This window comes from Patella vulgata, chromosome 9, assembly GCF_932274485.2.
Source record: "Patella vulgata chromosome 9, xgPatVulg1.2, whole genome shotgun sequence".
In the NCBI taxonomy this organism is placed as follows: Eukaryota; Metazoa; Mollusca; class Gastropoda; family Patellidae; genus Patella; species Patella vulgata.
In genome coordinates this window covers 35097616-35124113 of record NC_065887.2, presented here as the reverse complement: position 1 = coordinate 35124113, position 26498 = coordinate 35097616, and the positions used below count along the sequence as shown (strand labels likewise).

Here is a 26498-nt window from a genome sequence, read left to right as displayed (position 1 = left end):
AAGAATATACGAGAATAGGCGAGATTTTCTATTTATAGAACGTTACCGATTGGGTTGTTAATGACGTCAGCGGGTTTAATAGTTACAAGTGAAGTGCATATTTAGCCTACCGAGAATACCATATAGATCTAGTGGCCTAATGGTATGTCTATGGGGATTACAATATCACTTCATTGGAAGCGGACGTTAAATAAAACTATTTCACAAAAGAACCAGTCAGATTTATAATAAGCAGTTTTATAAATAAGCTGTTTCAACTAGACCTTATTAACAGACTTAAATAGACCTTATTAACTTTAATAAATTTAATATTAATAAAGTCCGATAAGCCTAATCCTATAGATTGGGCCAAATCATTTTATTTAAAAAAAATTAAAATGTTAATTAAATTTGGTCAAAATAAAAAATTAAAATCCCAAATAAATGGGCCAGTGCAAATTGATGGGTTTTTTGCATCAAAATGTTTTGATATTAAAACTCTTCTCATTTATTTAAACATTAATTAATATTAAGAAATTTGTCTAGCAAGCTGGCAAAATTTTAGACCCAGCTGGCCCCTCAGCCAATCTCAAATTATTTCAATGTGTCAGTGAAATGGAAACAGCAAGTGTTATGCATTTATACCTTTGGCATAGAGCTGTGCTGTTTATTTGATAAACTGATTAATCAAATGACAAACAATGACCATCACATTTCTTCAGGGCTTGACCAATCAGAAAAAATAGTACATAAATACTAAAATAGTACATTTACTTTATTGCACTGGACTGTGGTGCAACTTTTTCATTAAATAAAACCATTTAATATTTGAATGACATTGATACCGTAGGGATTAAAGATGAACAACGAGTTTTAAAAAAAATAATTCTAACCTATTATGATATAGGCCGGCCTCAACCACGCCTGATGACTAAAAAAAACCTTTTCTTTTCTTTTAAGATGATCGAACATTCCAAATAATTACAGCAAGTTTTCGTGCATTGATTATTTAGAAATGATTATATTCGATATTTTAAGAATATAATATTCCATTGCAATTGAAATTGTAACGTGTACGCCAAGTTTTCAGTCAATTTTTGGCAGATTCAAAACCTTCGTAAAATTGCGGGAAATGCATTATAAATTCGTCAACGTCCCTCCCTCGATCAAGTTAGGTGACAAACAAATTTTTTATAGCTTGGAGTATCTCCCCGCAAACACAAAGTTTTGAGAGGGATTTTAAGCAAATTTTTGATAGATTGATTAGACAAAATTTGAGCAGCTTTCGTTAAAGGGACAATAACACTCTTGCTGGCTTGACATTTCCAGAAAATAAAAAATAGCCTTATTCTAAGTATTAATGTGTTAGTGTCTTACCTGTTGTGTAAATTATCCATTAAATCCTATTTTACTTGTCCAGAGGGTTCAAAAATATTTTTAAATCCAAGTCACATTCGAAAAGCTTTACGTCAGGCTTTTCAAATCATTTAGTTTAATTTTTTCCATTTTTTTAAAATTAGGTGTGTTAAGATGAAATTTGTATCATCAATTAATTGGAATATTGTAAAATAGTGCAATTTGTTGACCAGAATAAAGATTGGGACATATTATTCAGTTACAGCAAGAGTGGTATTGAGCATTTAACGAAGACTGACACAGTTATGACGTCATAACTTTGTTTTGAGGACAAAATTTTAAAAATCTAATTCACCAGATCGTTGCAGAATTTTAATTGTTCAAAGAAGAAGCATGCCAATTTTCATGTCGATCGGACTTTGAATTGACGGAGCCTTAGGCTTTTTCGAAGAGGTTCACCCCAAGAAGAACAAGATAAGTAGCGGTTAACGACCAGTTCCTGGTCTAGAAATACAACACTTCATAAAGACGAGAGAACCATTGTCGAAATGTTGCCAGAAATAAATCTTTCAAGAAACTTGTATTCCAAATAATTGTGTCATGTTTTATTCTCATCTGCAGTTACTAATTGTCGCTTAAATAATATAACACAATTCCTTTATCATTGTTAGCATTACAATAAATTAATACTGCGATACTCCGACAACCTCGACGTTGCATTACTCTTATGACATTGAAATAATGCCGCTCTTTTAAAATAAAAATAAAAATATCGTTACACATTTATAGTGCAGAAATTCCTCTAACTTGCATCAAAAACTACGAATTTAGCCCGTTTTTATCCAACGTCTTTCAGTTAAATCATACATTTCAATGTAAGATTTCTCAATTCCCGCATAAAAAGTTGATTTAGCCCACGTGCTGCCATTTTAAACACCGAGTTGGTTTACGTACTTAAAATGTATATATATAACTCTTTTCCATTCTCTTTTGGGGGGGCCTAATTTGACAAACAGATATAAAATAGTCAACAAACTTGTAGCTTACAACATAAATGCCAATAATCTCTCGGCCCAAAATTGCGCATAATTTATAGTCTATATAGATTCCAGGCTAGATGCAGAATATTCAAATAAATTATCAATTAAAAATATGATCCCATGTGTCTCTTGTCGCTGGAATGATAAATCAAATTTATTAAGAAATATTAAGCTAATGACCTGGATCCTAACGTTTATAATCAGTTTCTCAACATGTATTACAGTTGAGTTCAGTTTGGCACTGACTGCCAGGTCGGCACGCGCCATACTGCAGCTGTTACTTTTCCCACCCCTTTTACGTTTTAGATTTGTTCCATCTTGGATTATGTGGACAAGCTTTGATTATTGTCACAATAGTATATTAAAAATATGTGAAATTTACTACGAAATTTTGAAGAAATTGTTCGAAATTGTCTATCCGTGCAAAAGGCCACGTGTCAAAACTTCTGCGAACATTCTCTAGCTGTTATTTCGATTCACCACACGCCCTATTGCGTGTTATTGGCACCGAACTCCAAACTCGAAGATGGCGAGGCTGAGAAAGTTGAAAATGATAGTGCATGTTTCCTAGTTTGACGATGAGAATAATGATGACTATGGATAGTTTGGGATCTGACCACAGCCCACCATTAAGCGAAAATGCGGGTAGTTCTTGGACTCACTGGGAAAACGAAATAAGCTCAATTTCTGGCCTAAATGCAGGTAAGTGTATGAGAAAATTTTGTTGTTTTCAATATTGGCGAATACCAAGAGCATACCGATACTGAAATTCCTGAGCGACCAAGCGAAACACGTCAGCTATTAACAAAACTCTTTAGCGAAATCCAATATGTATTATTTCTGATCAATTTGTACTGGAATAACTTTTACATATATTTATTATGAAAGAACAATAGGAAAGCAAAAAAGTTAGAACTATTTGTCTTCGACTTGTGTGGTTCTATGAAACTTTGCCAAACCGTGTTACGTCAAGTCGAAAATACCAGCTTTCATAGAACTGCCTTGAAAATGTTGACACTGAGAAAAGATTAGGCCTATTACGTTTTGCTATAGTAAGTTAGAATCATGCTGAATACTTTGACATCGTTTCTGAAATCGGGATTAAAAACGGAAGACGAACTGATAAATCAGAGAAGTGGAAATACAAACGACCTAGTTTCTGTGTTCCTATCGTAAACGGCATTCCATAACAGACATCTAAGATGTTGTTTTTTTGTTGTTAGCTGTGAAAAAGTCTTGGGTCATTTCGACTTGCTCAACTATTTCATATAACATATAAGAGGCAAAATAATCTTATTTTGTCTCACAAATAAATGGATAAACTGATGTGGTTAAACTGGTCTCTTTCATTAAGATTATATAGGTTATTCACCAGTTAATCAATTCACACGTAAATTAAATTAATGATTTTTTTTTTAAATTTCAAGTCTAAACATGAAAAAAAAATTATGTGTAAAGAATATATGTTTCCCATTGTTTTATATAACATTAAAGGAGCTAAATCTCTCATTCAAATATTGAAAATTAATAAAACAAATTAAAATTCGATATTGGTCCCTCAATCAATATTGATGTTATTCTCCTAATATCCAATATTTAAGACACAATGAACATTTTAAAATCAGTACACAACTTGTATATTCTATGGACATAATTTGAGCACCATTTGTAATGAACAAAGAAAAACATATCCCAGAAGAAAATGTGGAAGTAATTAAAAATGGTTCACATATTTCACCAAACATAACTGATGAGAACCTACAATAAAAAAATTATGAATTGAATATAGATAACTTTTACACTCATATTACATTAATGTGTTGTTTTCGAACTCAATTTACCCACTGAGTTTATTTAAATGAAGGATTATGGAATATTATGTACATGTAATAGAATGCATGGCATTATGATAATTCAGATCTATTTCATTTCCATTGGTGTGGTTGAAGATGTTTCTTGTTACCATTCAGATCTGATTCTGATTTCTTTTGATTACAAATTACAGAGTTATGTCATGCCTGTGTTAGACTTTTATTATTGCTGTTAGGTTGTGTTACCTGACAACCACTTGATTTGTTCTTAATTTATTCCACTTCAAAAATTTTATAGGTTTGATAGTCCTAATCATTACAACCTATATTGTCTTCACTTTGACCACAATGAATATTAGTCTCGACAAAATAGCAGCCATTGCTACGTTGTGTCTCTTATAGAAAATGTTGTCTTAATCACAAAGTGAAGAGGGAGAGAGATTACCATAGGCTAAATCTGTTCCCCACTTCCATTCAGATATCCCGAATAAAAATATTGTTTTTAAAAAAAAATCCCTAAGTTAAGATCTACAAGAATCGCTGTATAACCGATATAGTGCTATGTTGTACAGACTATAGTTTTTGTTGTAGTGCAGAGACAATCCAGGATGAAATAATCAAGACTATATATTAGAAGTAAATCTCATTTTCCTAAAACAAGTAAACTGACCTTAAAATATTAGGAAAAGTAAACAGACAGCAAAAAGTGGAGAACTTTAACAAATGTTTAACATTTTATATTGAGTAAATGTAAACAGTTGACCTTGTAAGTGATTAGAAAGAAACAATTCAAAGATGTCTGATAACATTTGTTATATATCGTTTACACGTCTCTTTATAAACATCTTATATACTATATACACATCTATATACCAGCTCTAATTTCAGATTATGTTGGATTTAAGATATATAATTCCTCCACAGTCATGATCCTCAATATTCAAGGATTAAAAACTCTTATAAAGGGATTGAATAACATGAAACAAGAAAGGATGAGTGAGCCACTGTGGCTCAGTGAGTAAGCCACTAGTTCCCTATCCTGGATTTCCCTGGCCTGGTGCGGTCCTAGTGTTGGCCACAAAAGTTTCTCAGGATTTTCCGACATGGCAGGATTGTCAGTGATGGCAAGGACAGCAAGGGTCTAATCTTTTAGATGGCATGAAAACCTGAAATCATGTGTACACAATAGCGTGCACGTGAAAGAACTGATCACAGTTGGAATTAAATTAAGAGTAGGGTGTGGCACTGCTGTCTAGGCAAAATTTCCCTCATACATGTAGCACACTATATGGTGTATACCCATCTTCATTAGGGTGGATAGAGCAGAAAAGTAGGAGTTATACCACATTTCATTTTATTTCCAAAAGTTGAGACCAGTCATGACGATTATCATGTTTACAATAAATATATTCATTTGGTAGCAATATACCTGGTAAAACATAATTGATTTTTCACAAGGTATTTGATATGCCAGTAAAGATTTTAGTACAAAGTTTTGAGATGGAGCAAATTTGATTGACCAACATTTGTGACATTGCTGCCTCTTTTCAAAAAATGTTGGTGAGAGAGTAGTTTCCATTGTCTGACAATGCTCTGTTTTCTTGTTGCAGGCAGTAGTAATGAATTATATTGTTTAGTAGAAGATAAAGACATTGCAGCTCGTGCTGTAGCATTTGTAGTTAATAGTACCAGAAAGGGAATAGTACCACTCTGTGCTGATGTTGCCAATTTACTTCGTTCGAAACGGAGGTAGGTGGATTTAATCTTTGTATACATGTACTTTTTAAAGTGATAGATACCAGTACATTAATCTTATTTAAATTTCTCACTTTATGGATGATGTTAATTTGGAATATAAATTCATTGTTATCTCACAATCATATTGTAAGGTCTCAATGAAAATCTTTTATTTGAAAGTTTGGAGAAGAAGATATATTTAATGAAACGAGAAAATGAAGCTTTGAGATCATCAACTTCAATAAGTTTTCGTACTAGCCATTCCACAAGTCCAGCTCCACCATCTACTAGTTCCTACACTGATAAATCTTTACTACATGACCAAACTACCAATATTCAGGTAAAATATAATAGATAAATCTTTATTACATGACCAAATCACCAATATTCAGGTAACATATTATAGATAAATCTTTAATACATGACCAAATCACCAATATTAATCTGGAAAAATATTATAGATTAATCTGTAATAGTTGACCAAACCACCAATAATATATAGGTAAAATATTATAGATAATTAATAAATCTTTACCACATGACCAAATGACCAATATTTAGATAAAATACCAATATTTAGATAAAATACCAATATTTAGATAAAATACCAATATTTAGATAAAATACCAATATTTAGATAAAAGATTATATTTTTGACCAAATCAGCAATACTAATGGAGATTGTAATAAATGTCTTCACCTATGACCAAACGAGAAATATTCATGTAGGTTATTACAAATAATTCTTTAGTAAATGACTAAGTTATCCAAATTCAGGTAAAATATTATAGATAAATCGTTACCCATGACCAGACCCACACTGATCAGCAGTGAGTTTTCACTAGGCCGCTACAATCACTGATAAGGATGACATTGATGCGACTTAATGAGCCAGAAATATTAACTTTTTTTCTGCGACAAATTAAATTCTAAAACATTTTTTTTTATGTATTGGAAAAATATAAATATTTGTAGGCAAAAATTATTTCCTATTTAGTGTAAATGGGTATTAAAATGACTAAAAGGCAGCATTCCCCCCGAAGCAGTAACGTCTTATGTAAACAATGCATGTGCCATTCAGCCAATGATTGACCCCGCGTGCTGTGACGGCACGTGTTAAGGCAGTCATCTTTGACAGAGATATTACTACTCATAATTCCGTATGAAACAGATTGGACCAGACCATGTGTATATTGTAGTAAATTTTTACCCATGACCAAACCACATGTATATTGTAGATAAATTTTTTACCCATGACCAAACGACCTGTATATTACAGATAAATTTTTACCTATGTATGAACCTTAAAGTTGCTGAACGTCATTTGGATTTTTGGGAAAATTTCAAATTGTTGATTTACTAAAATTGATGCAAAATGGGGTTAATTTGATATCTTATTATTTCTATGGTAAAGGATCGATCACGCCCGTGTTCACGATGTAGCCAGTGCTCTAGTACCATCAGTTATTCTCCAAAATTTGAAAAAACTTACAGTTTTAAAGGCACAGGTGAGATTCTATCAAAATACTTTATATTATAGTAATATTTTGCTGCAGTCTTTAATTTTGTCCAATATCATTTGCATTTTAGACATAGATTAAAATTATGTTTTAATGTTAAAAACCATTATATACTGATTTTAAACACTCAGTTTCAGCATCTCGGAGCATGATTTCATTTGCTTTTGTTTTTTTAGGACATTTGAATTCACCATCACTTTATCGTGACAGCAGACGACGTGGTTCCTCTAGAAGTCGCACCCAACAGCAACAGAATGGAATCACCACAACAACCACAGAAGCCATTGTTCATGGTCTTCCATTAAATTATGTTGCTACAGATTCTAATGATTCTCTACCACCTGTTAGTCGTAAAAACTCTCTCCCTGAGATCATTTCTCAACCAGACGGACATATCAAACGAATAAGGTATATATTATGGAAATGACTAAATACTTTTATTGTCCCGTTGTTTGAAAAAATACAAAAGGAAATAAAAAAATTTTGGATTTTACCATTATCATTTTGGATATTGTTGATGTTTATGAAATTCTTGTAGTCTGAGAAGTTCATACAGCTAACAAAGGTTTGTTTATATATGGTATATTTTACAGTCCACAAGTATCTAAAGAGACACAGTGTACATTACAAGATAATGTAGACCATGAAGAAAACCTAACACAAAGTAGGTGCTTTTTAATAATTTTGTAATTAAAGTAATCAAATGTTCCAATCTATCAGATGTAATTGTTTGTCAATTTTTGGGGAATGTTTAGTTTTTGAACAAGATATATTTAACGACACCCATAAAAAAGTTTATCTTATGCTGTTTATATTTTTAATGACAAATTCAAAGGGTCTTATGCAATGGAAAATATGGCATTCAAATTTTGATGGCTGTTTTGTGCCATAAAGGTATCACAATTAGATCAAGCTAGCATGCCTGAAACATTTTTAAATTGTAAAATTTTGGCACATTTGGAGCTGAACAATTATAAGCTATTAAATTAATATTACGTTTGCAAAGTTTGCTTACTTCTAATTTTGATGCAAAAGGAATCAGTCTGGCGATTTTAAGACAGAACAGCGATATCTTGAAAACTAAATGCATTTAATTTAAAGCGCCAAAATATTCACTGTTTGTGAATTGAGAGGCAAGACTAGGATTTGACACAAGAGATTATAGTTAAAACAAGAATTTATTCCTGTTATCTACACATGGCACTCAAGTTTTCACATGTTATCAATTTCTGATATCTTTCCAAGTTTACGTTATTGATTTTTTAATTTGTAATGCAGTTAAGATGTGTGGGTGGATGATAACTTCAACATTTAAACATTTTTAATGACATAGTTTAACATGATTTATCTTAATTTCATTTCAGCCCTGAAGTTAAACCATAAACTATCTGAAGAACTTACATTTGCAAAAAAGGAAATTGAAAGTTTGAAAGATAAATTAAGAGAGTTGGAGGTAAGAAGAGAAGCAAATATCAATTTCTATCAAAAGTTTATTTTAAGAAACAACATTTTGATTTAAAAATGTTTTCTGCTAATAATGAATAAAAATCTAATATACCACTATTTGATTCCACGTGAGAATTAATTTCACTTGAAGAGTGTCAACATAAATGTGTATAGAAATTAATGTGGCCCACTATAGAATTTTGGGCCATTTGTATTTTTAACATTAGACACCATTTACCTGATTATGACATACTTGTTATGTTATGAGTGATGACTAGACTATAAATTAACCTTCTGTTGATTGTTGTTTTTGGGTAGGAGTAGGGAAAGGGGAATGTTTGATAATATCACTGATTTAAATGGGATAACCACTTGTAAATGAATATAAATGTGTGATGTCCCCATTTACCATGTCCTATAGTTGATCTTGGTGTGGTTTTCTAAAGGGAAATTCCGACAGCCATAATCAGCATTATATTCCAGATTCTTACTCAGTAATTTGTTATTTATGTTCAATTTTAGTCATCCATTCACTTCATCTCAACTTACCTGATTAACGGCACTAGTGTCTCTGTCAACAGGTCATTCCCAATAAGACCCAACAAAATGACTAAGTGACATACACCCAATTGCTATTCTAATAGGGTTTGATATCCTTTGCAAGTGACATTGCAATGTTTGAGAAATATTTTAATTATCTATTGTAGTTAAATCATGCATTAAAGAATACTACAGATAGTATTTTCAACATAGAAAATGAAAGTGATGATAAAAAACGAGAAAGCAGAAGGGAAAAACTGAAAGGATCTGTATTTAAACCAATTGTATTTAAATCAGTACCAACAAGGTCAGTGTTATATTTCATTAATTAACCAAATTGTAACCAATGAATGAATAAATGGGGTTTAACGTCCTATTTTTCTGCACCAAACAGAATAATGAATACGGGCATACATCAAGTAGTGTTCTATGAGGGGAATTTTGCCCAGACAGCAATTGAATTCCAACTGTTCTTTTATATGAACGTGTTTTTCATCCTATCCGAATGATTAGCCACTTTTCCTTGCCAGGCCCTCCTGACCTGCACCACTGACAACGAGTAACTATCCTGGGGAACTTTATAGGCCAACAATTCAATTGAACCCGAGATTTCTCACCGAGCCACTAGCTCCTGTATTACTCAGCACAGTTCATGGCATGGGCATTTACTATCTATAGATTTTAGAAGTAAATTCTACTAGGTTTGTGCCATAAATGTGGTGGATGAACATTAAGAGAGCATTGAATATTCAAAGATTAACATTTTAAGTGCTAAAATAAGTTTATCAGAAGTGACACTTTTTGTAATGTGGTCCTAGACTGTTGTCCCCTCCCTGGTTGGCCACCCGTTATCCACAATTAGCTTGTGGACACTTTAGAGACTAAGGTTTTCACACAGTGTTTATGTTTAACATATGTAAAAGCCATTTTATTTTCAATATTTTATGATCAGTAACACTATTTATGGCCCTCGATTACTTTGGAAAGTCTAGTAGACCCTCTAGAGACTAAAGCTATTATTCGATTACGATTACGTTCATTATTGTCTATAAGCAATTGAAAAAACTTTTGGGATTCTCAAGTTATCTTTCTATTGCCTTTAAATTTATACACAGTGTTTATATAGTAATATGAATTGTTTATTTTTAGTTTGAAAAAGGGGAAATCTCAAAAGGCAGAATTGAGTTTATCGACAGCTTTGTATCCAGAGCCTCTAACTGGCTGTAAATGTTCAGCTTGTGAAGAATCTATTGGTTATAGTGATAGAATTATTCTAGATGATGATGTACAGAAATTTACTGTTGGGTAAGTATATAATGTTCATTAGCCTTGGATGAAGACGTTAAAAGTAGACTCTGTAGGCTTCCGTGGGGGATTTTATTTTATATACACTCACATTCAAGATGGATGTATATTGTCGTCATCTTGGTCCGTGTTTTGTAAACATTTCTTTGTGAAGACTGTACAGGTCTGGGTTATTTAGAGATTTGTTCAAATTTGCGAGATTTTTGATTAGGTTATAAGGTAATTATAGAGTTATCACCTTGTTTATATTCCAGTTTATGAAATCTTGTGAATAAATTACAGGATGGGGTGCTATACAAAATTTGAAATAATTAGTGACATTCCGTATAATTGTATAAGGTAGAAACTTGGGGATTACTAATGTCAAATGTGTTTCACAGAATGAACTTTCTGGTCATATTTCGACTTTTATAATTTGTGAATACAGTATAGGACTTAGGAAATAATTCTTGATGGTATAAGAGATAATTCTTGATGGTATTTCTTAATTGTAAATTTTAAAGTTTTCAACCCCATTGTAAACATTTGTTCTTCAATTCGCATGTGTTGTGTGACTTTTAATTACTAGAAATTTGAGTAGAATGGTATTGGAAGCTAAAATTTGGCCATAACTAATGATATATAGATTATCAGTCAAACGACTGTCTTTTGTCTGTGATATCATTGTCTATGGAAACGGATAGTAAACCCTAGTAGTAGTATGAGGTGATATATCTTTAATCATATTATGTTTTAGGTCTAATTTGAGGATACAGGTTGGAGATCATGTGAGTGATAAAGAAAACCGATCAGGATATATAAAATATATTGGACATTTAGATAGAATCGGACAACCTAATATGTTGTTTGCTGGACTGGAGTTGGACCTAAATGGTAGGTTTTAGGCTATGTTGCCTGGATTATTATGTAAGGCAGTCCTTCACGTTTACGAAATGGTGCAGAAGCCATAAAATGGAAAAAAAAAACCCATAAAAAAAACCCTCTTCTTAATTATATTGATAGAGTAATTCTTTATTTTTTTGAAGGAAGGGGAGCCAAATTGTAATTGTATGTATGCTTTAGTCATGTTAAATATTCTCTTTATATACGTCATTTATATGTTCCATGAATTTTCGTCAGTTTAATCACTTTGTCAGCGTGCTTAGCACACAATTTGCACCAAACCAATCTAACAAAGCCATTTTTGTTTCCCTTAGCGGCTATTTACCCTCCAGCAATTCCAATTTAAAAATGTCTCATCCCCAGACATACCGATAATCAACACAATGACACAAGCGGTACATAAAAACAAGTTGAACAATTAGACGTGTCATTCCATCATTCCCGCAGACATTCTGCATCAACATGGGGCGACATATTAGGCTTTCAAGTAACATCGTATTCTATTGGCTGTTTTAGTATCCATTGCACTGTACATTCCCAAGTCTGTAATGACACAGAGGCGACTTTATTTGTGAATGAAAAGAAGTCTAAAAACACAATAATAAAATCAAATGTAATTCTTGATTAAATTAACTAAAATCAAAATTTATTTTAATAGAATTGGTAATTAAAAATAATCTGATACATTTTTTTTTACAGAAGGTTCTCATGATGGATTTTTTAATGGAAAAAGATATTTTTTCTGTAACAAAGACAATGGTGTTCTTATTCCACTTCAGGATGTTGTTTCAAAAACTAAAACTTCAGTAAGTGATTCATTAGACATTGAACATAAAATAAGAGATATTATTCTCCTTTTGTGAAAAAAATATAACATATTTCTTTAATAGAAATATTCAATAAACCAAAGGGAACTCAGAATTTACTGGGTAATATAAAATAAAAGTGTACACTATGTTTAGTAAAATTGAAATATTCCTATACTGGTGTATATAACATATAGAATATAATAATATATTGCACTACTAGATAATGTGAGTTATTTCATATCTATATATACATATCATTTTAGAAACACGGCTCAGAAAAGAAGAACACACCGAAGATATCTGATCTGTATAAGTTACGTCATCATACTTCTAATAAGGCTAAAGCTGAAAGTAAAGAAGAAAGTTCTTCTTCTTCCAACATAGATAAGTAAGTAAGTAAATAATTTATTTCATTTTTACAAAATTATATAAATATTTTTTGAAATCATTAGTAGTATTTTTTTTTTTGCAAAGTCCAATAATGTAAAAGGGTACAGCATTTTTGATTCTGGTAATAAGTCTGTAGATTCGTTTTGTGAAGTATGTCCATATAGGGAGGGACGTTTTGCAGAGTCAAAGACATTACCGCCTACTCGTCTATGAATTCCAGCTGTCAAGGATTTGGGGGGGGGGGGGGTCTAGTCATTGCGACAAGTGGTGTGATTTCGATTCCCCTCTTGAACATGACAAGGAGTAGGGTTGTCTTTCCAACTTCGTGGGTTTTCTCTCCGGGGCATCCTGTTTCCTCCCACTGCTAAAGACCCCTACTCGCAAGCGAAGTATTGAAATAAAATTGAACCATATGTTAGTCCCGAAATGACCTGGTTTGTGTCGAGTAGACATTAAACCCTATGTCTGTCAATGGTTCTTTTAGTGGAATCCAGTGTGTACTTGGGTGGATCTCTGAACAAATAGGCAACATTTTACACAGTCAGATGCTTCTCAGCCAATTCCAGGATCCAATGCCAGTGACCTATGAAGAAATGTAAACTTTGGTGATTGTTTTCCAGATTCCTTTAAAACTTGCCATATGTGTTTGCAAGTAATAGATGATTTTATCTGACTTCATAACAAATTGAGACAATGTGTTTGTTGATAATATTATTTATTTTGGTTACAGGGATGATGGTTTGATGTAATTGTGTCTTTGTATCTGTTTATCAACAATATACTTCTGCTAATCAGCAGGCTTTACAACAATACATTATGAAAAATAAAAAGACAATCAATATTTCAGATGATGAAACTTTGGACTTCTGTTATTTTCCTCAGTATGTTGGAAATTTAAAATTTGATCTTGGCTAATGCAGTTAAGTTTGAAAGATTGAGTAATCTGGTACCCCATTATAAACCAGGAAAAATATTAGCTATATAAATAAAAAGATTTATTCTGTGCTTTTGTTATTACTGCAGCCTAAAATAGCTCTATTTAAAGTTTTAATTAAAGTACTAGTATAGCTTTTTTATGTTAATTTAAACTTTTCTATGTGTGTAAAAGGTGTAAATTAGTTTGATAGTTCTCAAACAATTTGTTCTTGTTTTAATCCTGGACGTGTTGATGAATGTTGTTATTTTATCACACAGACAACCTGTAATTAAGTATGTATTTGTGAGAAATAGTTGTTTAACCTATTTCGCAGATTTATCAATACAACCAAAGAATTCTAGGACTAATTGACAGAGATAATTCTTAAAAACGAATTTGATGCATCGTCTTTATTTGTCACTAGTAACGCAAAATAATTTATTTTAAAGGGACAATCTTTTTAAAAAGTCCACACACATTTACGAGATATACAGAGTAAATATCCCATTTCTGTGAAGCACTCTGTGGTATCTTCACTGAAAATCAGAAAGCTGAACAGTTTATTGTTATAAATAATAATTGTTATTTATTTGTATTTAATTGAATTGAAAATTACTCCAATTAAAAAAGAACCACTGCAAGTTAATTGAAAATAATATTCTACCACCTTTCCATACTGTGTTTTGATATGCATTATGAGGTATTACTGGTTTGATTATTGTATACCCTAGTTCTTGCCTGTCAATGAATTTACAGGACATTAGATTGTGTAATTTAGAGACTTTCACCTAAAAGTTATAAATACTGTTTAAAAAGGCATTATGTGAGAGCTAAATATGCCTATTGCAGGTCATTTTTCTGGCTTCAATTATTATGTAAACTATTATTTAGACATTTATTCAAATGCCAAACCCATAATGAACTCTATAGACCATTGGGTGGCTTAGATATTGAGTGGATTATACAATGTCCACCATGTCTGTGTTTAGGCTAATATGGCCAGCCAAGAACAAAATATTCTGATAATGTGCGATATCACTCACAGACGCCTGACAATAGAGCTCTACAAAGCTTTCTATTCTTAAATATTGAGTCATATTTGGACTAAAAGTAATACAAATTTAATTGTATCCGCTTTCTGAAACACTATAAAAATAGCCATTCATAACTTTTAATAAAGTACCTTAATTTGACTGAAATTTCAATATATTCATTTTTCATTATTTATTTTTGTACTATTATAGCAAGTGCGATTAGCTCTTTCTCTAAATCTTGCATAATGCCTCTTTAAAAGTGTGTATTTTTATAAGTAAACAATTGAAACACCTCTGAAAATAGTTACATTTTCAGAAGAACATTCCTGGAAAATTTCATAGACAAAATATGAAATTGAGATTCCAGAAATGTATCAACTGAATGGTTGGTTATATGGTAATCATTATTAATTAATTTCAAAATATCATTTATTAAATCTATTTTGACTTTATGTTGTGGCTTTTGTACAAAAAACTTATTTCTCTTAATTTGTTATCTGTTTATAAGAGAGTTAGCTATGTTTACATACAGCAATGACAAGGGGTTAATATAGTCAATGTACTATACAGCACCCTGATTATAATGTGCGTTATTTTATTATTATTAAATGTAATTTTTGTAAAGATGTAAATATTCAATGCTAGACGATTGATGTCCATTCCATACTATGGACATCATAATGAAAATTGTTGCTGTTTAAAGTGCTAATATTTTATATAATTCTAATGATATTTAGTCATCTGCTCATAAATGTATTATAATATTATTATAATATTATATTAATGTATATAGTATTCAACCCCCAATTTCTTTTAATGATCTTTTATAGATTCTCTGGACTAGAAGGCTACAAGCTTTACAATATCCACATAAAGTTGGTGGGGTGGAGTGAAAAAACTGCTATTTTTAGAAATTTTTCACTCTTTTAATATAGAAAAGACAAAAGTTAATTGATTTATATTATTTAGTTATAAGCTCAATAAATTCTTAATTCTTACAACTTGAGTCTGAAAAAATACAGCCCCAGTTGTGCTTCATATTTCTGATTTCCCATTGATTTTATTCTGGATGACATGAAAAGATAGAAAACATGCTTTATTTTGGATAATATGAAAGATAGAAAACATATTTTTGGAATTTTATGTTCTCACCAATATCAAAACTGTGTAGTATTGGTATATTCAGGACCAAAGTGGGTCTGAAGATAATTAAATTAGAATTTTGAGATGGTTATGCTTGGAGCTTATAAGATCTTCAGATAAGTAAATCAAGATGGCTGGATTATATTCAGAATCCCTGGATTATATGCAGAATCTCTGAATAATCAACAGAAAGGAAGTAATGAGTAGTGTTCATTGATCAATTTGGTCAAAAAGTCACCCAGGCTAGGCGTTGGATGGTTAACGCGTGCGCGTTGGATCGTTTGTCCACTTCATGGGTTTTCTCTGGGTTCTCCGGTTTACTCCCACTGCTAAAGACTCCTACCCTCAAGCAAATTATTAAAATAAAATTGAACCATATATTAATCCCAAAATAACCTAGTTTGTGTCGAGTGACTCTCTCTCTCTCTCTCTAAGTGAAGATAAAGCCTAAGTCATCCATGTGTCTTGATATAATGCTGACTAAATCATGCTAATAATATAACAAATATAATGCCAAACTGTTGCACAGCGGTACTGCTGATCAATTTGATATAATGCAATATACCACTCGGCAAACCGCGTCAGATTCCGGTAACCTACATGTAGGGTACTGGAATCTGCTGAGGTTTGCCGAATGGCAATATACAACACAGACATATAGTGCAAATCTTTTTCTTTAAAATTTTAATGGACTGCCTAAATATATGTTTCTGTTAAATCACTAAAGAATGCAAATTAAAATGTAAAATCAGAATGGTGTTGGATGTTTTAAATAAAAATATTACCGGCACTACCGGCTTCCAGCAGATATGGTCCACTACAGATTGACCAGGGCCTGGATAAGACCAGCATATTATCTTGCAACATGTGAAGGATCGCCAGCTTCCTGTACTGCTACATATCTATGAGGCAGGGATGGACTGGGGGGCCTTTGAAGCTGGCACTGACAGGTGCCAACAATATTATGCACAAATTTAGCATGTGATATACTAGAAAAGGGCCTCCAAATTACATGGGAACATTAATTCCATTAGGGAACCCAAGCCTACAAAACCCACAGACTCCTTCTCAGTCTGTCCCAGCTGTGAAGGGTCCACATGGCTCTATCATTGCTGGCAGTTTGTTGACCTAAAACATTGTGGCAGTGCTTGAATGGCCAGCCTGATCTCCCACCAATTGAGCATTTGTTGCCTCTCCCAGGGTCCCAAACTGCAAAATCCTCGCCAAATGGACGCAGCATTGCAATGAGAGTGAAGAAGCATACAACTGGAAGCCATCCAATATGAAGCCATTCTGATGCAAAGATACCTAGAATGGAAATATAGTGAGGCGCAAAATTATGAGAAACTGGCAGGTATTTATAGATTTGTAAAAATGCAAATAGCAATAATATACATTCCGATTCTGTTCCTGTGTGATCATGAATGGTTGTTTGAAATCATATATTTCTTCCAATATCTACAAGATTCAAGATTTTCTCCCAGTATAACATAGTGAGATATAGACTGTTGCCCAGAACGTAGCTATTCTACTGATGATGTGTTTGTTTTTAGCTACAATTGGATGCCTTAGTTTCACTTGAAAAACTTAATTTCTTTATTAATGCATGTAACATCTTAAAATTAAGATAATTTATACTATTAGCTTTAAAGGACCTAAGTCCGTAACTCAAAATCCTCCAAAATCTTCGACATCGAAAACACGAATTATTGGTCAATTTAAATCAACATTGATGATGTAAACTTACCGGGAAAAGATGAGCTTCTGATATCCGGTATTTAAGATAAAATAATTTTTTTAACATTGGTACACGAATCGTGTACCATAATGCGCTTCAGCCCCAGTTGTATTGAGAGACTCGAGGTACGAGGCTAGACACATTGCACCAAATCAAATGGAGTTATGTAGACTAGAATAACTAGACGCTAGAAATTTGCACTCGATTGAGATTGCTGACTTATTTCGCCGAACATAACTGATTTGAAATTGGAGTAAAAACGGAAACCATTAAATGTAAATAAGTTTATATACATTCATATTACAGTATTATATGCGTTGCGACCCACTTTTGTGAATTTCTAGGTCCCAAATGTTAGCGATTTAGCTCCTTTAATTAAACGTAGGCCTACCCGGCCCAATGTAGTGACACAACTTTCGCTAAACTGCAAATATGTCAGTTAAGTTAATCAAGCGTGGTGTTTTTCACCGACTTCGTTCAGGTGTGAATTACTCATGTGCAACCTGTACAGCTTCTCTACTTGCGAATTTCCCTTTGTCTAAGACATTGTAGATGACATTTGGCTCATCTTCATGACGTTAAGACATCAGACCTCTTCTGTTTTAAAATGTCAGGCATATAATTACTATAGCTTTTAATGCTTAGATTTTAAAGAGGTGATTTGTCCCTGTGTTAGGTACAATGATATGCTTAATTGTAATTTGACAGTTTGCTGTGATTTTCATCTGCATCTTCCAGAAAGAACTATATATATATATATATATATATATATATATATATTACCACCTCTTATCTCAGACATGCAGGGCCGAGAGCTGAGGTTTCTTAAGTATCTATTTCCCAGTAGTTTACCACAAGAATCAGGTCTGCCCATCTGTGGTTTTGCACAAACTGCCCTCAACAGCAAGTTGAAAATGAGTATCATTTTCTCATTGAGTCAGTGAGTGCAATTACCGCTAGCTATGAGTAGCCTAATAACGTAAGACAATAATTTGTTTATGGGGTATTTGTATATTTTTCATCCATTTTTTAAATGTATTTTTGATCCACTTTTTATTTATTTTTCATCCATTTTTTTTAATGTATTTAGGCTTATCATGCATACCGTAATGTATAATTTACATACTGCCCGAAAAGGGTGTTTTACGTAATTAAATCTATCTATTTATCTATTGCATACGCCAGTGACAATATATACAATTTCCCTGCATCATTAATGTACCATAGTTTTATTAATACCAGTTATAACATTAGTTAGAGATATTAATCCACGTGCTGGTAACCATAAATATATGTGTTGATATTGGACATTTTCTCTGATGATAGGCAATAAAAAGCGCGGGAAAAAATTAATACTTCACGGTGTCAATGTGGGTATCACGACCCTGTGGAAATTAACCACAAGGCAATTTAACGTAGACTTGGTTGTCAAGAATGATCCGGTTTTAAGTTGAAGTCTGCAACTATGATAATCGAGATGGCCTAGACTTAATCAAATCACGCATGCGTAAACTGGAATTTGTGTTCCTGGAGAACGACGAAGTTAACTGAAAACTTAGAAGTAAAATTTACTCAAGTATTGTCAATTTACTAGTTACCAGTGTATAATGTCGTATGGAAATCGTGGGGGAGGCGGCGAGAAAGAATCTTTCTATGTTGATCAACAACATGTTGGCAGAATAATCGGAAAAGGTGGAAACAGAATTCGAGACTTGCAGGTAAAAAAAAATAGGAGTGTGGAATGCGGACGTTTATTTGAAACACAGGGACTGGTAACGCTTGATTTTACTGAGGGTTAATTCACGCATTTTCAAAGCCAGATATTATTTACAGATAAAGGTCATATATGAACTCAAATGTTCAAGCTAAGTAAAACCTATGAAATTGTCAATAAATATAAAAGTAACCAATTATACTGTATGTTCGATCTCAGGCTACTCCACCAGGCTCCAGCAGGTTAAACATTTTTTTTTCACTATTCTAGGTGTGAAGATTTGGAAAAGTCTACCTTATAATATCAAATGTATTGTTGATCAAATAGTTAAAGGCTCAATACCACTCTTGTTGTAACTGAATAATATGTCCCAATCTTTATTCTGGTCAACAAATTGTACTATTTTACAATATTCCAATTAATTGATGATACAAATTTCATCTTAAAGTTGCAATATCATATTTTTGTACGCCCACATTTTCATGTGGACGCATATTGTCGTCGCCCCTGTCCCTCCACAATTTTTTTTGGACACTCTACAGGTCGCAATTCTTATCCGATTTTGACAAAACTTGAAATATAGGTTTATCTCCAAAAGATCTCGGCTGCTTTCGATATTGGCATGTATCGGATCGAAACTTCATGGATTATGGCCCCTGTTTGTACGAAAAATCACGTTTTTAGCTTGTCGACACTATAGAGGTCACAATTTTTATCCGATTTTGTTGAAACTTGAAATGTAAGTTAATAACCTAAAGATCTCGGTTCCTTTCGATATTCGCGCATATCGGACCATAACTTCCTGAATTATTGCCCCTGATAGTACGAAAAATCGCGTTTTTAACTTGTGGACCCTATAGAGGTCATAATTTTTATCCGATTTAAAAAAAACGTATTATTATATCACCGTTACACCCTAAGGACGGCTGAGTTTGAATTTTGTGCAAATCGGCCCAAAATTGACAGACAAAATGGCCGCCCTTCATTCTCAAATAGCGTTAAAATATGGTATATCAAGGTTGTGTGGACCCTATAGAGGTCACAATTTTAATCCGATTTTGTTGAAACTTGAAAAGAAAAGCTTTTCAAATGTGACTTAGATTTAAAAATATTTTTGAACCCTCTGGACAAGTAAAATAGGATTCAATGGATAATGTACACAACAGGTAGGACACTAACACATCTAGTACTTAGAATAAGGCTATTTTTTATTTTCCGGAGCTGTCAAGCCAGCAAGAGTGTTATTGTCCCTTTAATTACCGGTATAAAATAGACAATATAAACTAATGAAGTCTTTTATTCGAAAATTTGGTTAAAAGTGGTTACCGGTATACTTTTAAATCGTTCTTATCATTGATTTTCAAAATAACCTTTTCTAATAGTAGTACCATTTTCCTGTCATCATTTTTATACGCCCACATTGAAATGTGGTCGTATATTGTTGTCGCCCCCGTCCGTCCGTCGGTCGGACCAGTGTCCACAATTGCTTGTGGACGCTCTATAGGCTAAAGTTAATATCCGATTGACTTTAAATTTATACACAGTGTTTAGGGTCATGAGACAAAGAAGCCTATTGATTTTCAGCGATTTTCGATAATTACTGTCGGAGTTATGGCCCTTGATCACTTGAAAAAAATTTGTTGACGCTCTAGAGGCCAAAGTTAATATTCGATTAACTTTAAATTTATACACAGTGTTTAAGGTCATGAGACGAGGAAGCCTATTGATTTTCAGCGATTTCCAATAATTACTGCCAGGTATGGCCCTTGATCACTTTGAAAAATCTTGCTCCTTTGCCTCTCCCAGATGACCGTCTGTTACCCAAATTTTATTTTCAGGCATTTCAGGTTCTGCCCCCCCCCCCCCCCCAAAAAAACATTCATCGAGTCTGTACGCCTATGTATGTTCATGTTCAAAGACTGTGCTTTTGATATGTCATCCTTGATTTGTCATGACCAGCTGTGTCAATGAAATGTGTAATGTTATGTAAATGTTGTGTGCAATGCATATTGATATTATGAATTATCTGTTTATGATAGATCAATAAATTTTTTATATCTTACAATGAGTCTGAGGGTTTATGTTGTTTGTTTTTTATTTTCACTATAATATAATGTACCCTGGATAAATATCAGTAATCCCATTTGGAATTTAGTTCTGGAGAGTTTTTTTTTTCTTTTTTTGTCTTCCACTACATGTAAATTCCATTTGCAACCCTTCTTAAAAGCATTTGGGAAATTTTCGCTAATAACCCACCACCTATACTGTAGCCTACTATGTATTGCCTATGACACAATTTCAAACATAGCCAATACACTTCTGTTCATATTCATAAATATGCTAAAATAAAGTAATGTCTTACCCTTTTTCAGGATGTAAGGAAGGCATCCAAGGCAACTCACTTCCAAAGCTGCTGTGGGCAGTCTTATTTAGTTAGCTTATGTCATGTAATTGCATATAGCCAATGAATGGTGACTTGGTGACTATATTCAATTAAAAGTGAGATTCCTTGGATTATCCAAATTGGATTACTTTATTAGGTTCAATAAAGATTAACTAATGAAAGCCTGTAAGCTTACATGTTAAGAAGGTTAGACACTGATTATGAAATATTGAGATTGGTAAATATCAATCAGTGGGCCTATTCCTATTCCTAGAACTGGTATTTGTATAGGAATTGTATGTTTGTTTTTCAGGATGAGAGTGGCTGTCAGATAAAGATTGAGAGCCGAGATTGTGAAAAAGACGGCCAAGCGAGAGTTGATCTGTTTGGTGTTGGAGAATGTAGGGATGCTGCACGAGGATTAATTGAAGAAATCTGCAGCCAGCCCCCTAGGGAAGGGGGAAGAGGGGGGTATGGTGGACGAGGCGGTGGTGGATATGGAGGAGGCAGGTCTTATGGAGGAGGGGGCGGGGGTAGATCTTATGGTGGAGGTGGAGGGGGGAGGTCGTATGGAGGTGGAGGTGGTGGGGGATATGGGGGTGGTGGAGGTGGAAGGAGGGATTATGGTGGGGGTCGTGATGATTACAGATCAGGCGGTTATTAATATAAAATCACAACCCATCTCTGCTGAAGGCTGTCTTCCGTACAGCTGATCTAATGTTTTATCTTTAATTATGGCTTGAATTGCCTAAATTGGTGCATGAGGCATATATTGGCTTTTCTACATGCCAGTATAGTATTAACATTAATTGTGTACTTGTTATTTGTTAAAAGAAAACCACACAATACACCAAATCCAGTCTTTTTGCGATTAATACAAATTGCTTTATAGTATACATGTGTCTACCTAATTCAACAAATCCATAGAAAATGATGAGTATCGTTAAGAAGAAATGATTGAATATATTGATGTTCATCAGTTAATGCTCGACCAGTCAGTTGATGAATTGTTGATAAAATTATATTTCCTAAATAAGCTTACATCTGATGGTCTGCGTGAATTTACTTTTTAAATAGGATAATTGATCGCCCAGGTTTTTATCATTAGATTTATTAAATGTGAGATTAGAACAATCTATACCGGTTTGTGAAATTACAACACTTAATGTGGTATAACTTGTTGAAATTGAATATGAAACAAAATCCTAGTTAGAGCTAAAAAGTGAAGAAGGCATTTATTTGTGAGAAGCCTAAATTTACAAAAGATCAACAGAAAGATGAGAAAAAAATCCAACTAATTAATAAAAGTTCAAGAAATAATTCCAACTGGAGAATTGAATGGCGTAGATGTTTGGAGGATGGAATTTTCTCGATTCTATTGCAAGTCCTATTTTGAAAACTTTTATATAAAATGATTGTTATTTAATTGAATAGTATCAATGTCAGAAATTCATTGAAAACTGCACAACCGGAGTCAGGAACTGCCAAACAATGTCGTCGCTAAATCCATTCATGTCTTTATTCATGCAAATAAATTAATCTTTATGTTCAGTCTAAAATATTTGAAATGGTAAGTATAGTTAGAATAACCATGTGCTGGTCAATAGATGTTAATTTCTGCGATGCCACTTAAATTACCATATAAAGTAGTAGCATCTATTCTGATTTATGCCGTAATCTGTTGATTAACCAATATAAATTGCAGAAAATAAATCTTATCTAAGAAATAGAATGGTGACAATTTTACAAACGTGTGAATAGCTGATGATTTTCATAGTGTTTCATCAAGTTTCTGAGTGCAACTTCCAATGTATTGAAAACGTACAATTGTCTTAAATGTTGTTTTTCTTGAAATATGCTCATGTGGTCATCATTAATAGGAAGACTTGAACTTTTTGATCATCAACATAAATCAGCACAAATTAGTAATAACTGTGTGATTTTAGAATACCTTGAGTAAAATAATCTCTATAATTGATGGAGACACCTTAATAAATTAAATGGATTGCCATGAATTGCTGCTAATCATTATAAATGTGGAATGATCTGAATAAGCTTACATATATTCATTTTACCCACTTTTGCTAACAATCCAAGACACATTGATTTTAGTGGATACCAAATATAATTTGATGAATAGACGACGGAAGAGGAATTAATAACCTCTGAATGTGTGTTGATGATCGTTTCCAATCTTAACCTGTGAAAATGACTTTGACAGTATATTTTTAATTATGATTTGAAATGAAATTTATGTGTGACTTGTCTGAGAACAAATGGGGTTATTGCTCTACTGAAATGCATAATTAAGTTTTATTTTTAGTGAACTTAATGCAATTGATATACATGTATGGAATAATGAGATGAATTTGTGAAGATCAACTGTTCTTATTAATTAAAATGATGAAAATGTCTTGCCTGGTCCTCGTTACAGGATTTTTACTAGTAAACATTGAAAGGATGATGGTGGGAACTGCATGTATTTGAAAGTAAATAGTAATAACCCCTGATGTTTTACATAGAGTATGATCCATAATTTATTTTTGTGAAGAACATTTGTACTTCCACACACAATGTATTTGAACTTATAAGGGATTTTTATTTAGGGTACTAGAACTTTTAAATATGTACATGTATGTTGATAATGGTAATGTGTTTATGCAAAAAGGCAATGGATAATTCAGACCCAGTAATGATAATCTTGTATTTTGGAAATGACCTGTTTAAACCAGAGTATTTAAATTCTACAAAGCGGGTATAACCTAATGTCTTGATAAATAGCTGATGATTACCCCAAAGGTTTATAAATAATGGATAATAACCCAATGGCTTGATAAATAGTGGAATATAACCCAATGTCTTGATAAATAGTGGAATATAACCCAATCACTTGATAAATAGCAGAATATAACCCAATCACTTGATAGAGGAATATAACCCAAAGACTTGATTAATAGCGGAATGTTACCCAATGACTTAATAAATAGCGGAATGTTACCCAATGACTTAATAAATAGTGGAATAAACCCAGTAACTTGATACAAATGTAAATAGCAGAATATAATCCAATGACTTGATAAATAGCAGAATATAACCAAGTGACTTGATAAAAAGTGGAATATAACATACATGTATATCTCAATTACTTGATAAAATGAAAGCAGATTATAACTCGGTGATAAATAGTGGATAAATACCTATTGACTTCATAATAGCAGATGATTAACCAGTGATTAAAACCCAATATCGTTATATAGCAGATGTAAAACCTATGACATAAATATTAGATTTTAGTCCAATGACATGATTAATGTCAGATAATAATCTAATGTCCTGAAAAATAGAGGATCATCACCCAGTTACATGTACTTAATTGGATAATCAGTAGCGGATGATGGCGTTTTTAACCATATGATTTGTTAAAAGAACAGATTTCTATTGGAATGATAGATTTTGTCCGATAAGCTTATGCAATAATATATATAATGGAATTGGATTATATTTCTGAGGGTCAATTTTAAACAAATGAATTATTTCCCATGTCTTGATGAATAGCTGCTTAATTAATGATCAAAAGGGGTTATAAAATATTTTTTGGGATCTGCCAATGGAGGGTTTCTATGACTACAGAAAAAAAAGGCTAATAGATTGAAAGTGTAAGTATTGACTTTAAGTAAGTATTGACTGGATTCGCTAAATTTTTATAATCCATTAACCTTTCAAGTAGCAAATATCCATTATTTTTTAGCACGATTTTATAATGTTTAACTTTTTATTGATGGGAATTGAAAATGGATACGATTTTAATTTAAACTAAATAAAATTTATAAGTGGTAAAATAGCATTCTGTTTTAAATGTTAAATTCACACTGTTTAATTGTGCAGCAATCTGATTAAAGTACAGATCTATATTTCGTTTCGTTTTTTTTACACTTTTGATGGCCTCTACTACATGAATAGTTGATCGGTTGTAGTGGAAGGTTGCGTCAGGGTTCATACGAGTGGCTTTTGACCCTATGACGTTGGAATTTGATCAGCCAATTAGTGTTGTTTCTAGTGGGCTATCCACAGTTCCGTGCACCTCACGCCAATAACTCTTCGTAACAGACCATTTCATTCGGTAATCCCACACACCATCCAGAACGCGGGTTATATAACAACTATTCCAGATCCTAGTGTAGTAAATACGAGTAAAACAAAATTTTGAACTATAAAAACGAAACGGGATAGGATCTGTGTTTAAATCCGATTGATAGCTACAAGTACAACAAAATCTCCATGTGAACAAAATCCACAAATTGGTCTCAGTCAGACTTGGAAGAGAACAGATGATTGACTGTAGATCTAAAAATATTTAACTCTGAAATTTAGTTTTAATGTCCTACTTTTCTGCACTGACTGGGCTAATGAGGAGAGGAATACACCATGCAGTGTGTTATGAGTGAAATTTTTGTATACAATAACTGCTTCTAATTGTAGAGGTTGGTCATCAGTTATTAAGTCAGTGGCGTAGTTTTAAACTGCTTACGTACAGGAAAAGGAATAGGGTTGCCTGCTCAAACTTTTGGGTTTACTCCTGGTCCTCCCACTGCTACAAGCAAGCAAATTATTGAAGTAAATTAGCCCAGAAATGAAATAGTTTGTGTCGAGTGGACGTTAAATCCCATTTATCTCTCTGACTCTGAGGTAGAATCTTCAAACTTGGAATAGGCAAATGCCTGGACCGGATTTCATGATGAGCATTTTTTGCTTCGG

The 26498-nt window shown here is 32.9% G+C and overlaps 1 protein-coding gene across 2 annotated transcripts; it reads left to right on the top strand.

Moving 5' to 3' along the window:
• Positions 1-2691: 2691 nt before the first annotated feature.
• On the top strand, positions 2692-16662 carry LOC126807804 (uncharacterized). 2 transcript variants are annotated; one of them, XM_050532633.2, is made up of 13 exons: positions 2692-3077; positions 5797-5935; positions 6104-6263; positions 7338-7431; positions 7620-7851; positions 8037-8107; positions 8808-8896; positions 9597-9736; positions 10579-10734; positions 11471-11607; positions 12316-12422; positions 12689-12813; positions 13546-16662. In XM_050532633.2, the coding sequence occupies exons 1-13, from the start codon at positions 2936-2938 to the stop codon at positions 13562-13564; spliced, it is 1611 nt and encodes a 536-aa protein (XP_050388590.1). In that variant the 5' UTR covers positions 2692-2935; the 3' UTR covers positions 13565-16662. The 2 variants fall into 2 exon arrangements, with proteins under 2 accessions (XP_050388590.1, XP_050388591.1); XM_050532634.2 differs by having other exon boundaries at positions 12689-12817.
• The last annotated feature ends 9836 nt before the right edge of the window (positions 16663-26498 follow it).

Excerpts from the sequence above, each read along its gene's own strand:
- LOC126807804 (XM_050532633.2), top strand. The coding sequence starts at position 2,936 with ATGTTTCCTAGTTTGACGATGAGAATAATGATGACTATGGATAGTTTG. Across the intron at positions 5,936-6,103 it reads TTACTTCGTTCGAAACGGAG|TTTGGAGAAGAAGATATATT; the intron begins GTAGGTGGATTT and ends TTTATTTGAAAG. Across the intron at positions 10,735-11,470 it reads GTACAGAAATTTACTGTTGG|GTCTAATTTGAGGATACAGG; the intron begins GTAAGTATATAA and ends ATTATGTTTTAG.